The sequence below is a fragment of the Rousettus aegyptiacus genome, unplaced genomic scaffold (assembly GCF_014176215.1).
Source record: "Rousettus aegyptiacus isolate mRouAeg1 unplaced genomic scaffold, mRouAeg1.p scaffold_m13_p_4, whole genome shotgun sequence".
NCBI classification, from domain to species: Eukaryota; Metazoa; Chordata; class Mammalia; order Chiroptera; family Pteropodidae; genus Rousettus; species Rousettus aegyptiacus.
This window is the reverse complement of record NW_023416307.1, coordinates 40596299-40611460: the sequence shown is the minus strand read 5'-3', so window position 1 is coordinate 40611460 and position 15162 is coordinate 40596299. Positions and strand designations below refer to the sequence as shown.

Genomic DNA, 15162 nt, shown 5'->3' with positions numbered 1-15162 from the left:
ACCGTTTTACATTCCCACCACCAATGTACAAGAGTTCTAATTTCCATATCCTAGCCCAATGCTTCTCTCTGTCTCTCTCTCTGTCTCTTTTCTTGATAGTAGCCATCTTAATGTATGTAAGGTGATATCTTGTAGTTTTGTCTCTTGTTTTCCTAATGACTAGTAATGCTGAGCATCTTTTCAGATGCAATTATTCATTTATTCTTATTGGGAGAAATATCTATTTATTTAAATCCTTTGCCTATGAGTTTTTGTTGAGTTGTTTAAGAGTTCTTTATGTATTCTGGATACTAGGCTCTTATTAAATATGTGGTTTGCAAATACTTCTTCCTTTTCTTTGGGTTGCTTTATCACTTTATTAATAGTGTTCTTTGAAGCATTAATGTTTTTTAATTTTGATGAGGTCCATTTTAACTATGTTTTATTATTTTCTTACTTGTGTTTAAGTGTTATATCAAGGAAACTGTGGCCTAATCCAAGGTTACAGAAACTTACACTTGTTTTCTTCTAAGAATTTTGAAGTTTTAGCTCTTATATTTAGATCTTTGATTTGTTTTGAGTTAATATTTGTGTTCTGTATGAGGTAGTGATCTGAATTCATCCTTTTACTTATGGGCAGCTACTTGTCTCATTACCATTTTTTGAAATGACTAATCTTACCCCATTGAATTGTCTTGGGACCACTGTAAAAAGCCAATGGACCAAAGATGTGTGGAGGTACTTCTGGACTCCCAGTTCTGTTTCATGGATCTGTATGTCTATTCTTATGCCATGCTTTCTTGATTACTATAGCTTTGTGTTGTAAGTTTTCAAACTGGGAATTGTGAATCTTCCAATTTCATTAATATGGAATATTACATTAATTGATTATCATATGTTGGACCAATCTTATAATCCTGGGATAAATTTCACTTGGTCATTATTTATAATCGTTTTTATATGCTGCTGGATTTGGTTTGCTAGTTTTTTCTTGAGGATTTTTCTATCCACATTCATAAGGGATATTGGTAGTTTTCTTGTGATGCCTGTCTGGTCATGATATCAAGGTAATGCTGGCTTCATAGAATGAGTTGGGAACTATTCTTAGCACTTCTGTTTTCTAGAAAGTATTTGGAAGGGATTGATGTTAATTCTTTATGTTTACTAGAATTCAGCAGTTACAGTAAGTTGAATAGTGTCTCTACAAATTCATGCCCACCCAGAAACTCTCTTTGAGTGTTATCTTATTTGGAATAGATAGGGTGTTTGTAGATGTAACTAGCTACAGTGAGATCATACTGGATTAAGGTGGGCCCTAAATCCAGTGATTTGTGTCCTTATAACAAAAGAAGAGGACAAAAAGAGACATGTGGAAAAGAAGACCAGGTGAAGAGATGGAGGCAGAGATTGGAATGATATAACTATGAGCCAAGCAATGCTAAAAAAAATTTATAACAGCCACGAGAAGTTAAGAAAATGGAAAAAAGGAGTCTTCCATAGAATCTTCAGAAGGAAGCATGGCCCAACCAACAACTTGATTTCAGTCTTCTCAGCTCTAAAACTATAAGAGAATACATTTCTGTTGTTAGAAGTCATCAAGTTTGTGGTAATTTATTACAGCACTCCTAGGAAAGTAATATATCAGGAAAGCCATCTGGTCCTGGGCTTTTCTTTGTGGGAAGTTTTTCTTTTGTTTTGTTTTTGTTTTTGTTTTGTGTGTGGGAAGTTTTTTGAATTAATAATTTAATCTCTTCTTGTACACGCATTCAGATTTTCTGTTCTTGAGTCAGTTTCAGTAATTTGTGTCTTTCTAGGAATTTGTAGATTTCATCTGTTTAGGTAGACAATTGCTCATGGTAGTCTCTTACAATCCTTTCTATTTCTATAGTCAGTAGTAACATTACTGATTTCATTACTAATTTTAGTAATTTGAGCTTTTTTTCTTTCTTTTTTTTGTCTTAACGGTTTTTCAATTTTGTTGATCATTTCAAAGAACTAGCTTTTGGTTTTATTTTTCTCTGTTTTTCTATTCTCTAATTCATTTATCTAAACTTGTAATTATTTTCTTCCTTCTGCTTGCTTTGAGTTTCGTTTGCTCTTCTTTTCCTAATTTTTTAAAGTAGAAGTTTGGGTTATTGATTTGAGGTCTGTATTCTTTTTTATTGTGGGCATTCACAGAACCATTTTTGCTGTATTTTATGTTTTAGCGTTGTCTTAGCTTGGGCTGGGTTGCTTGAACAATAAATTTATTTTCTCACAATTGTGGAAGCTAGAAGACCAAAGTCAAGGTGTCAGCATAGTCAGTTTCTGGTGAGAGCCCTCTTCTTTGCTTGTAGACTGCCACCTTTTTGCTGCATTTTCATATGGTAGGGAGAAGAGAGCAAGAGCAAGCTCTCTAGTATCTCAATTATAAGGATACTAATTTCATTGTGAGGGCCCCACCCTCATTACCTCATCTATATCTAATTACTTCCCAAAGACCTCATTCCCAAATCTTAAGGATTAGGGTTTCAATATATAAATCTTATGGGGACACAATTCAGTTCATAGCAGATATAACTGTGTTTTTATTTATCTTAAAGTACTTTGTAATTTCCTTTGTGATTTACTTTGATCCATTTGTTATTTAGGAATGTGTTAATTTCCACATATTTATGAATTTTCCAAACGTATTATTGATTTGTAATTTCATTCCATTGTGGTTAGAGAACCTACTTTGCAATTTCAGTGTTGTAAAATTTTTTGAAACTTGTTTTGTGACTGGACATTGGCCTATTCTGGATAATGCTTGAGAAGAATGTATATTCTTTTGTTGAGTATTCTATAGATGTCTGTTAGGTCTAGTTGGTTTGTAGTGATCTTTTTTTTTTTTTTTTTTTTTGCTGATCATCTATTCCGTTATTGCAAATGAGATATTGAAGTCTCCAACTTTATTATTGAACTGTTTATTTCTCCCTTCAGTTCTGTCATTTTTTTTCTTCATGTATTTTGCAATTCTGTTAGCATACACGTTTGTAATTGTTATATCAAGAAGTTATATGTTCTTGACCCTTTTATCATTATATAATGTCTTTGTCTCTAGTAACAAAAATTGTCTTAAAACCTATTTTGTCTTATTATGCTTTGGCCTTTTAGATCCTAAATCTCTTATTTGCCCCCAATATTTTCTAGCACTTCAGGCAGCTGCAAACTTAAACCACTTTCCTGTAATTGTATTTGACAAACACCCCCTGGGAAAAGGGGTTTTGGACTTGCACTCTCAGTCAGATCAAATATAGATAGTTGCCTTGCAAGTTGGTGGGGTCCTCCAGGGAATTATTATCAGATAGGTCATATAATAACATTTCTTTGGGAATGAGGCTTTGAAAGAGTTACAGCTTCATTCCGTCGACTCTGGTGGTTGCTAGGCTGCACTGGGAATGCAGATTGTTTTCATGGCTAACTAATAGTTGGAAAGTAAGGAATGGGTCTGGGTTAAGTAAAAATGCCTCAAACTCATTGTTTATTTCAGGATTCAGCCATTTTTTAAAAATAAATTCTGGGTTGCTACAAGCCTTTGGCTAGTCTCCAGAGTTATGAAAAAGTTGATTTTGACAATTTTTGCCATTTTTTTCACTTTTTATGAAGGAGAAAAAATTTTAGAGGTCCTTACTTCATAATTCTCACTGATGTAATCCAGTGCATCACTTATGGTAAAGGTTAGCACTGAGGCAGCAGCAGCAACTTTCCCGAATCAATACCACCAAGTTTGTCTAAGAAGTTACTGTGTCAGGAGGAGGCAAATAACACTCCTAAATGGAGATACAAGCAGAGACTTTTAGCATTTCTACTTTTCAAAGGAGGAGGAGGGGGAAGAAACCATTATTCTTTGAGCATATGCACACTAAGTGCTTGTACTATCGTATTTAACCCTCGTGACAACCTTCATGAGGTGTAGGAGTATAATCCTCATTTTATAAATGAGAAAACTGAAGTGAAGGCGATGAAATGTTACAGACCACAATCCTACCTAGGATTCAGACCTGAAAAGCCTTTTCCACCATGTTTTTCATTTATTGTCTTGTCACTGTGTGACCACTACATTTAATTATGCTTTTCTGTTTAACCACCATTCAACTCTTTAAGGTAGATTTTATTACCCCCATTTTACAGAAGAGGATACTGAGGCTGAGAGGTTAGGCCTCTTGCCCAGATTATAGTATAGGTAGGACAGAATCAGTTCTGCCGTATTCCTTCGCTCATACCTTTAGACATAGCGCAGAGCTGCCGCAGCAGGCCTAGGATTATCACACATCCTCTCCTGCTCACCTGCTCTTGGGTACCAGCCTATGCTATTTCCCAGATAAGGAGCCTTTTGTCTTGTGTGCGAAGTCCTAGAGTGACCAAGGTCAAAGGAAATCCTCTTGGCTACCCAAAGTCCTACTAGATTAAGAATTTTGGCTTGGCCACTGATATTGGCTCTTTGAAAACTTGTACCTCTTAGAGCCTCAATTTTCTCATCTGTAATTGGCCTTCAAAATGGGATATGCAAGGGAAAAAATGCCTGTGTTTTACTTTTTTCATTTCTTTTTAATTTGTGTTTTACAATGAAATAAAGTGGTTTGTGTACATAATTAGGGTATGTTTGTTTGATTGTTTACCAGTGGGATGGGTGCCTGATCATAGTCCACTGGTCTATAACGTGAGGGGTTTGGACTACAGTGTGTTCCAGTGTTGTGAAGAAGTAAAATACGGATCTGAGTGAAGGAAGTTAGTTCTCAGAGCATTTGCAACTTTTTTGGAAATCCTCTGACTTCATCGACCCATGACAGTTTGATAATTAAAAACACTGATTTTACTTACTTTCTTAGCTCACTTTTTATCCCCAAGTTTATAATACTCTTGTATAATTATGGTAGAAAACCTTATTCAGGTGGACTTTTGATTAGACTTTCTTTGCTCTTATTTTTAACCTCCCTAATAATATTTATTTTGTAGGTATCATAGCTGCAAATGTTTTTGTATTCTGTTTATGGAGAGTACCTTCTCTACAGCGGACAATGATCAGATATTTCACATCCAACCCAGCCTCAAGTAAGTCTAACTTGTGTGATTTTATTTTGAAGTAGAATATGAAAGAAATATGCTTTATTTTCATTGAAATGCCATAAAAAGGATGAGTTCTTGTCAACAATTATAAGCAAAATTGGGGGAAAGGCAGGGTGGCTCCATAGTGTAGTGCTTTACCCGCAGGAGGTCCTGAGTTTGCGCCCCAGATGCGCCAGGCTCCCTGAATGTGCTGGGAGTGCCAAGGCCCTGAGAGCCCCAGGCCCCGGGGGCAAGCCCTGAGCATGTGGGAGGAGACGCCCTGCCTTCAGAGCTCATTTCTTAAGGGGAAATGGCAACATCCATAGGTCACGGGTGGATTTGGGGGTGGGGGAATTACAGAGGGGAGAAAAAAATCAGGGGATAGGCTGTAAGCTCTTTGAGAACAGTAACCTCAACTCTTTTATTGCTGCGTCCCAGGTACGTACTATGTACTATACACAATATAGATACCCAGATATTTTTTAATGACTTAAGAATCCTATCACTAAAAGTTTACTCTTTGAGGAGACTGTTATATACAACTTCATATCTGTAATTAAATTATTTACTAATTTTTTCTTTCTAAGTAACTTGCTGTAAGGACAAGTTGCTTTCATTGAACTGAGAACTTTTATTGGTTGCTTACCAAGTAGAGGAGAGATTTAAGGTAGCTTTTTACCACTTTGAAAAATGCTATCTTAAACCAATTTACTTAAGCTTTTAACTAGCTGTTTTTGTTTCCCGTGTTTGATTTGTTTCATAATAATGAAAAAAAATCTAAAATAGACAATTTTTACTGGCTATGTGTTCCACGATTACCAGACTGTGTTTTTCTTTCTCTTGTAGAGGTCCTTTGTTCTCCAATGTTGCTGTCAACATTCAGTCATTTCTCCTTGTTTCACATGGCAGCTAATATGTATGTTTTGTGGAGCTTCTCCTCCAGCATAGTGAACATTCTGGGTCAAGAGCAGTTCATGGCAATGTACTTATCTGCAGGTGATAAGCTTTAATCTTGGGGCCTTTCAGAATATAAGCACTCTCACCTGTCTGGAGAAGGGACAAAGGGAATGATTATAGCCATATTCTACATACAGTAAGTGCTCAGTACACATTTGTTTCTCAGATGTATGTAGAGAAGATTACCAGACTAGTGGGCTGTTGTCTTCTCTGTTTCTCATTTTGTGGATTTCCTCTTAACATAAATTATTTAACTACTGTTTAGTTTTAAATTAGCCCAGTTGACAGGAGTTAAAGTTTAGGACTTAAGCATGTCCTATTTATCTCACTAGGCCTTGGTTTCTTTAGCCTCAGGCTCACTATTTTACAGATAAGTGGTTCCCAGACTCCTAGCTGTCTATCATCTGAATCTGTTGAATAACCTTAAGTTCATTCCCCAAATTTGCTCTGATTCCAGAAGGCTTTATATCAGAGCCATCCAATAAGATTGTCAGGAATGAGTTTATTCTTGCAGGTGTATATGGTAGCATGGAACCCACACCAGTTGTCCTAGAGATAGCATCATTTCCTTATTTCAACTAGGAAGTGGTAATGCAGGATTCCAGGTTCCTAGATGCTGCTAAATTGGCAGTTGGTCAGTTAAATTTTACTTCTCTCTCTTTGCAAAATGCACTTAATTAAAACCATAAAATATCAAAATTCATTCCTGAAATCTCTTCATTTAAAACAGTTATTCTGTCATAAGAAAAGCACTGAGCTTAGAGATTGAAGACCTGGGTTCAGATCCTTATTCTACTACCAGCTGTGTGATGTTTCAGAAAGGACTCTACTTCTCTGAGGATAATGATACTCTCTCATGATAGGGGTTGTAGAAAGGATTAAATAGAAACATCTACCGCAAGGCCAGAGTGGGTACTTAATCATGTTAATTAAATACTCATGTGCCTCTAGTCCCTCAAAACTAGAAGCCGAGCTATACCTCTAGCCTGTAAGATAAGTGTATATAGTTCTTTCTCTAAGTGCTAGTTGTGTTTACAGGTACAAAGGGTCAGTTTCAGGTGCCATTAATTCTTGTTCTTTAGGAAGCTGTGTGTGCGTGTGTGTGTTTTAATTAGCTGCACAGCTCAGATGGAGGCAAAGGGACATATAAAGGATCATCTAGTCTGGGTCTGGAGCAGAATCATTGGGCAGGCAGGGTAAAATATGGACTCCCTGGTCCCACTCCAGATACTCTGATTTAGTGTTTGGAGTGCAGCCCAGAGGATTCTCAGATAGTTGGTGAGTTTGGGAAGTAGTCCCTTTTCTTGTTATAGATAAGGAAAATGAATATTGAGAAAGTAAATGACCCTACATCACTCAGCAAGTTGCTCAGTGGGTCAGACTTTTTTTTCCCTATAAAATACCTAAAGTGATAGGCCAGATAAATACTCATGCCTGCACCCAGTTAGAAACCTGACACTGTTAGTCTCTGTGGGGTGGAGATTATAAATAGAAACCATTTTTATACCTCACTAAAATTACTAACATCTTACTTATTTCTCAGGTGTTATTTCCAGTTTTGTCAGTTATGTGTGTAAAGTTGCCACAGGAAGATATGGACCATCACTTGGTGCAGTAAGTATTTCTACTTTAAAATTTTTAAATTTAGCTTTTAACTTCATTTTGAAATAATTTTAGACTCACAAAAAAGTGGCAAAATTAGTACCAAGAGTTCCTATATACTCTTCATCCTGCAGAACCACCATACAATTATCAAAGCCAGGAAATTAACATCAAGACAATTAATTAATCTATATCTAATTTAGAATTTTTACATTTGTAAAACCTTGTAAATGTCAGGCTGTAGCTTTTAATCATTGGCCATTTATATATACCTATTGGAACAGAGTACATGTCAAGAGTAGTCAGCAAGATATGGAAGCAACCTAGTGTCATCAATAAATGAATGGATAATAAAGATGTATATATACAACAGAATATTAGCCATAAAAAATAACGAAATCTTGTTTACGGCCATGCAACCCTGTACACGCCTAATCCCATCCGATCCCAGAAGCTAAGCATGGTCGAGCCTGGTTATTACTTGGATGGGAGACCACCTAGGAAGACTAGGTGCTGTAGGTGTAAAAAAAAAGAAGAAGAAAGAAAAGGAAATCTTGCCATTTGCAGCAACATGGCAGATGTAGAGAATAGTATGCTAAGTGAAATAAGTTGGACATAGAAAGACAGATACCATATGATTTCACTTATATGCAGAATCTAAAAAACAACAAACAAAAACCATGAAAGAGAAACAAACTTGTGGTTGCCAGAGGGGAAGGGGGTGGGAGGATAAGTGGAAAAGGGGAAGAGTGTTAAGAAGTACAAACTTCTAGTTATGAAATAAATCATGTGGATGTAATGGACAGCATAGGGAATAGAGTCATTAATATCATAATAACTGCACAATGACAGATGGTTACTAGACTTATTGTGGTGATCACTTTGTAAGGTATATGAATGTTGAATCACTGTTATATAGCTGAAACTAATACAGTCTCTGTCAACTATAATTTAAAAATTAAAAAAAAAGAGGAGTCAGAACAGTCGGTATCTAGTCCCCATAAACCTGAGAGCCTGATCCAGCTTTGGAAAATTCAAACTAATTGCAGATTTGAATCTAGTGCTATTTAGTCAATATTTGAGTGTCTGCTATGCAGATTAAATTGCTGGGCACTATACTGGAGACTGTGGATACAGGCATTGAGCAAGATGATCAGAATTCCTGCCCTCAAGAGCTATTGTCCAGATGTCTTAAAAAAAATTATAGACGTGCTTTCTTTTGAGTTTAATGGCAGATTTCTAGGACCAGGGAAGTATTTACATATTGTTTATTTAAAGACTACCCATTTAATATGTACGTATTTAAAGATTGATCCACTTAAATGTATTCAAATAAGAAATTTCGTATGTAAAGCAACTCATAAAATGTTCAGTTTTGGAAAAGAATCCTTTTGTGAAGTAATCATCCCATAATTTATATGATTCTCAGAATTGTGTATACCTAATTTTCCTAATGAAGTCTATTTATCTTGTCCTGTCACCTAACATGCTTTCTTAATTTAAACCCCCTGTTCTTCCTGGATAAAATGTTTGTTTTCCATATAAAATTTGGTGCCAGTATAATTTATATGTTTCAAATTCTATTCTCTACCTCATTCACTGACTAAGTATCTGTTATGTAAAGGCAGCGATGAGAAATGGACTCTGACTTCAAGCTTAGGTGGGAAGAAAAATCATACACACATCTATTACACACTGAAAGGGCTGAGTATATTTTAGAGAACTTTGGGAAGTTCTAAGGGTCGGGAGACTTTCTCATTAGCTGAGAGGATCTGGGAGGGCATTTTGACGTGCCCTCAGACGGCTGTTATTCTCATGTTAACAGATAAAGCCTGGTGACGGAATTACACTAGGTTTGAATCCCAGCTCTGCCACTTACCTGTTGTTTCTAGGACATATTACTTAACCTCTCTGAACCTCAGTTTCTCCATGTGAAATGGGGATAACACATCTGTTTCTGATTTGTAATGCAGGGGTGTTCAGTGTGCTTTGCATAATAAGGAGCATGTAGTAAGAAATGTGGAAGTGGTAGTTCATATTCCTGCATCAAATTACTGTAGAGCCATGGCAGGATAATTATTATCCTGAAATACTTCCATTCATTCTTGGTTAAAATTAAAGAAAACTAAATCACCATTTATAGTGGTATTTTTAATGAGGAATCTGGGATGGAGGAGAGCACTAATGACAAAATTGTATTACAAAATATGAAATACTGGTTTTATTGCCTTTATCATAGTTCTTTGTTAAAAACAAAGATTATTAAAGAACATTTGTCAATTAACATATCGACATTAGAGAGCAAGAATTTGGTTAAGGGTACTATATTTGGTACTAGATTTTGGTAAGGGTTTCGTTTAGTTAGAACTGTAAATATTCTGAATCTCATTTAAAAATTGAGTTTCTTACTAGTTATTGGCAGGAAGTGTTTCTCTCATTTTGCCTTTCATAAGGTTATTTTCTGTGAGACATAAATTGTGAGATGGCAAAGATGAATCAAATATTGGAAACTATTTCCTAAAGTGTTAGAAGAATTTTTTTTCACTTGAGGCTGTAAATAGTTTATCATAGGCCAAATTTGCTCACCAACAGTATGATAACCTGCTTACTGTAATTTCATTGATTTAACTATTACCAAATCTGCACATAAAGTGAATTCTCTTGCTAAGTCTCTCTCTTTCTCTCTCTCTTTTTTTTTTTTAACAAGGTATCAAGTAAACTGGAATGGTCACTAGAGCAGATTCATTTGGAATTCCATTTTGATTTATCTATAGTGTTTCGAAGTATATTTCCTTGTATAACTTTTTTAGTGGCTGCTTCTAGGTATTGCTATATATGTATATATATTACTTATTACACCCTGCTGGTGGTGTCATTCTACCAGTTTGAGTGAAATGAACCTTACCTCCCTTTTCATTCCTATATTCTTCCCAAATTATAATGTCATTGTCTTAAATATTTCCCCTAAATATATTTATAATATCAGTCACTTTGTATTTACATATAATTTTTACTTTTTTCATTGTCCTTCCTTCCTGTTCTCAGATTATTCTTTCTATCATTTTCTCCCTCTTTAGAGAACTTTCTTCAGTCATTCTTTTAGGAAGGCCTGCTGGTGACAGATTCTCTAAGTTTTCCTTTGTCTGAAATGTCTTGATCCCTTCTTTTCTGAAGGATATTTTCACTGGCTATAAAATTCCAGGCTGACAGTTCTTTCAGCACTTGAAAAATGTTGTGCCACTTCTTTTTGGCCTCCATAGTCTGAAGAGAAATCCTTTGTTATTTAAGTAGCTTTTCCCTATAATGCTGTAAAGACAAGAAGGTGATAGGGTACTGGTTCACTCCAACTTCCAAATTCTTAAGTGACATTGACATCTGCTGCTCAGTACAGTATGTGCTGATGGATTTTGGGGGCAGATGTTGAAGTTCCAGCCAGAACAGATCTTTCAGAATAAATATAAGTATGGCCAGTATTACATGTTGCACCCTAGAGGAACCATGACCCAATAATTTTTATGGGGAAAAAGGCCAGCCATCTTTGAGGTGGTTCTAATGTCCTTGAAAGTTGCTGTGACCTAATATTTAAGATGTGGAATAGGGAACCAGGAAAGGGTTGAACAAATTATGGAAGCTGTGTGTGTACATGTGTGTATTTTCTACATAACCAGTGATCATTCTGTTAAGGGAGTAAGGATTTCAGAAGAACCCCATGTGTTATAATTACTTGCACAGAAGCTAGTTTGGTTAATATACAATAGCAGGCAGTTGATCTTAAATATAAAACATAGAATTCTAACCCCTAACCCCTACAGCAAAATTGTTAGGTACCAACAACACCTAGCCTATCCCCTTTAACATGTAGCTGAAGTTATTATTCCATGTTCTTTATTTTTGTCGGCCTAAGCACTAGGTTGTTTTTGTCCATATACCTTAAATTAGGTCTTAAGTTTCCTTCTGAGAGATATTCATACTGTCTTTCCATCTCCTAGTTATCCCAGCCCATCTCTAGGACTGCAACTGGAGCTAGTTTCCCTGTTTAGGCCAACTAGCAACTAGCTGAGGACATCTGGGATTCCTGGGGCTCATAATACTATTCTTTAAAGTTTTAGTAATTCCTGAAATGTAAGATAGTCCTATATTCTGAAGCAACCCTTTACATAGAAGACCCTAAATAAACAGTTGGATTTAAGAAACAAAGATGCTATTTTCTGAAATAGCCTTCTAAATGGAAAAGTAGGAACCTTTCCTTTTAATTATTAGAGCATTCAATTATAGGAGCATCTTTTAAAAATCATTTTTCTCTTATGTGTCTTTTTTAAATATCCTATTTTGAAATGATTTAAATCTTAGAGAAAAGTTGCAGGAATAATACAGAGGACTCCTAAGTCTTAAAAAGACAAAAAGCAACTGGGGTTTATTGAGGTATAATTAACATACAAAAATTGCACATATATGAAGTTTATAATATGGTAAGTTTTGAAATGTAGATACCCTTGAAATCATTGTCACACTTAATGAACATATTCACATCCCCCAAAGTTCCTTGGTGCTTTTCTGTGGTCCCTTCCTCCTGCTCCTCCCTGCACTCCTAAGCAACAACTTCCTTGCTTTTGTCATGATAGCTTCACTTATACTTATTTTCTAGAGTTTTATATTAATGGAATCATATAGCATATACTTCTTTTTGTTGTTGTTCTGCCTTCCATTACTCTGTATAGTTATTTTGAAATTCATCCATGGGGTTGTGTATATCAATAATTCATTCCTCTATATGGGTAAATAATATTCCATTTTGTAGATACCATAATACGTACATATCTTATTAGCGTTATGCCCTCAAGTTTCATCCATGTTGTCTCAAATGGCAAGATTTACTTTTTATGGCTGAATAATATTCCATTGTCTATATACACCACATTTTCTTTATCCATTCATCCATTGATGGACACATAGGTTGTTTCCATATCTTTGCTATTGCAGATAATACTGCAGTGAATATAGGATGCATATATCTTTTCGAATTAGCATTTTCGTTTTCTTCAGATAAATACCGAAGAGTGGAATTGCTGGATCCTGTGGTAGTTCTATTTTTAATTTTTGACCTCTAGACTATTTTTCATAGTGGCTGTATCAGTTTACATTCCCATCAGCAGTTCACAAGGTTCCCTTTTCTTTACATCCTTACCAACATTTGTTATTTCTTATCTTTATAGCCATTCTAACAGGTGTGATGTGATAGCTCATTGTGGTTTTGATTTGCATTTCTTCGATGATTCTTGGTTGAACACCTTTTCATGTACCTGTTGGCAATCTGTATGTCTTCTTTAGAAAAATGTGTATTCAGATTCTTTGCCCATTTTTTAATCAGATTTCTTGACATTGAATTGTGTATGTTTTTCATATATTTTATGTTTTAACCCCTTATCAGAATATGATTTGCAGATATTTCATCCTGTTTGCCTTTTCATTTCGGTGAATGGTTTCCTTTAGTGTACAGAAGATTTTTAGTTTGATGTAGTTCTTATTTTTGCTTTTGTTTATTTTTGCTTTTTGTTTATTTTGGGATTATATAAATATCTTGATATTTTGCTCGTCAGCCCACCCCACTTCCCCTATTACTCAGAAATAGCATCCATTGATCATTCTAGGTTGAATCAATTTTTACTTTGATGGTTTTTGTGAGGGCAGAGATGTACATCTCATTAGCTTTTCCTAATGTTAACATCTTCCATAATCATGGCTCACTTATCAGAACTAGGAAATTAACAGTGGTACAGTACCATTAACTACAGACTGTATTTGATTTCCCCAGTAGATTCATGGTGGGGTTTTTGTTTTTGTTTTTGTTTTTTTTGTTTGTTTGTTTGTTTGTTTTTTTTTTTTTTTTTTGCATTGTAGGGATACTACATTGCATTTGATTGTCATGTCTTTTTAGTATCCTCTAGTCTGGGAGGGGTTCTCAGTCTTTCCTGTCTTTCATAACCTGATACTTTTGAGGAATTCTGGGAAGATATTTTGTAGAATGTTCCTCATGAGAGTTTTATTATATTTCATAAGAGACTAAGATTTGTCTTTACTAAGAACCTTGGTAGAAGACACCTAGACTAAAGTGACTGCTTCCTTTTGCTTTCTTCCTAGTCAGCTTCTTTGCATTTCTGCACTTTACTATACCCTTTGACCTCCAGGCTTGGATCAGGCTGTTTTTCTGCCTAGAACACTTTCCCCATCTTCTCCCATTTTACCCAGCCAACACCTAGTCACCCTTCCCTGCAGAGTTCCATGTTACTTATTAACACTGAGCTCTCCCTTCCATCTGCTGGTATAGCATACTGTACTTCTGCATCATAGTAGTTGTTTTTACTTCTTTGTCTTTTCTGCCACTATGTAAGCTCCCTTGAGGCAGAGACTATACATTTCATTCTCTGTATCACCAACATGTAGCATAGCGCCTGGTACATAGTAGGACTCAAGCATTTGAATGCATGATTATCATGAGATTTAATGTGAATTAGGGATTATGATCCAGTTTCTCAAGTATTCTACCATTTAGTGGAATTGGGAACATGTCTAACATTAAGAAAGTTTAGTTAAATTAGCATAATTTATCCAGGAGATATTTTATAGCCGTTATAAATTTAAATTAAGATTTCATAACTGTGGGAAAGCACATATGATAAAGGAAAAGTACTTTGTATAATAATTATTATTCAACTATAACAAGAAATGTTTGATTTTTTGATCATAAGATTGTGAGGTTTAGATTCTTATTCTCTAATACAAGGTTGTTGGGTGAAGTGCTTCTCAGGTACCTAGGTGGAAGCATGTATGTTTGTGGCTGCAAGGATGCTGTGAGGGGCACGCCCTGCAGGGCCATGAGATAAACATGGCATGCTTTCCTGGAGCAGAATATTTGCTCAAAGTTTTTAAGGAAAATAGTTTTATTATGAAGTAGAATACAAATTTCATGTGATTTTTTAAAAAAGATAAAACAAATTTACACATGTGGGTTTCTTTGGGCAAATTTATGCTCATTCATTCTGATTGAGGTTTGAGAAATGCTTTTCTCTTAGTCATTTGATGAAATGATGCATTTGGCATGTTTTACACTGTCCCTGAAGTTCATTAAGTGCTCCCATGCTGGTTGTGCCACATCTTATTGCCTGTAGTTACATCTTTTCCAGGTGGTTACCGTATGATGGACTTGAAGGCCCTTTGCCTGATATTTTGTATATTAATAACTGAAAGTTTTTAAGTCTCCGTGCTCACCTTTGGCTTATTAACTTTTGGCTTATTAACTTTCTGGAAAAAGTGCAACTGTTTTAGACATTGTAGTCACTAAGCAGTTGCACATTCAGAGTTTCACATTTTACCAATGTGTTAATTTGCAGTCGGGCGCAATCATGACGGTCCTTGCAGCTGTCTGTACTAAGATCCCAGAAGGGAGGCTTGCCATCATCTTCCTTCCAATGTTCACGTTCACAGCAGGGAATGTGAGTATATTTACGAAGTGAAGTGTGGGGACGGTGATGATATTTATATATTGACTAAATTCTTGGC

The 15162-nt window shown here is 35.6% G+C and overlaps 1 protein-coding gene and 1 pseudogene across 2 annotated transcripts in view; both read left to right on the top strand.

The window, feature by feature from the left end:
• The window catches only part of PARL (presenilin associated rhomboid like), a 40254-nt gene that overhangs the window by 21396 nt on the left and 3696 nt on the right, over positions 1–15162 (top strand). Inside the window, exons 5-8 of one of the 2 annotated variants that reach the window (XM_016137992.2) lie at positions 4957–5052; positions 5893–6042; positions 7547–7617; positions 14994–15095. In XM_016137992.2, coding sequence (XP_015993478.2) covers positions 4957–5052; positions 5893–6042; positions 7547–7617; positions 14994–15095 — 419 coding nt within the window. The remainder of the gene's footprint in view (positions 1–4956; positions 5053–5892; positions 6043–7546; positions 7618–14993; positions 15096–15162) is intronic. The other variant, XM_036219059.1, reaches the window with a different exon arrangement.
• LOC118602110 lies at positions 8009–8127 on the top strand (annotated as a pseudogene).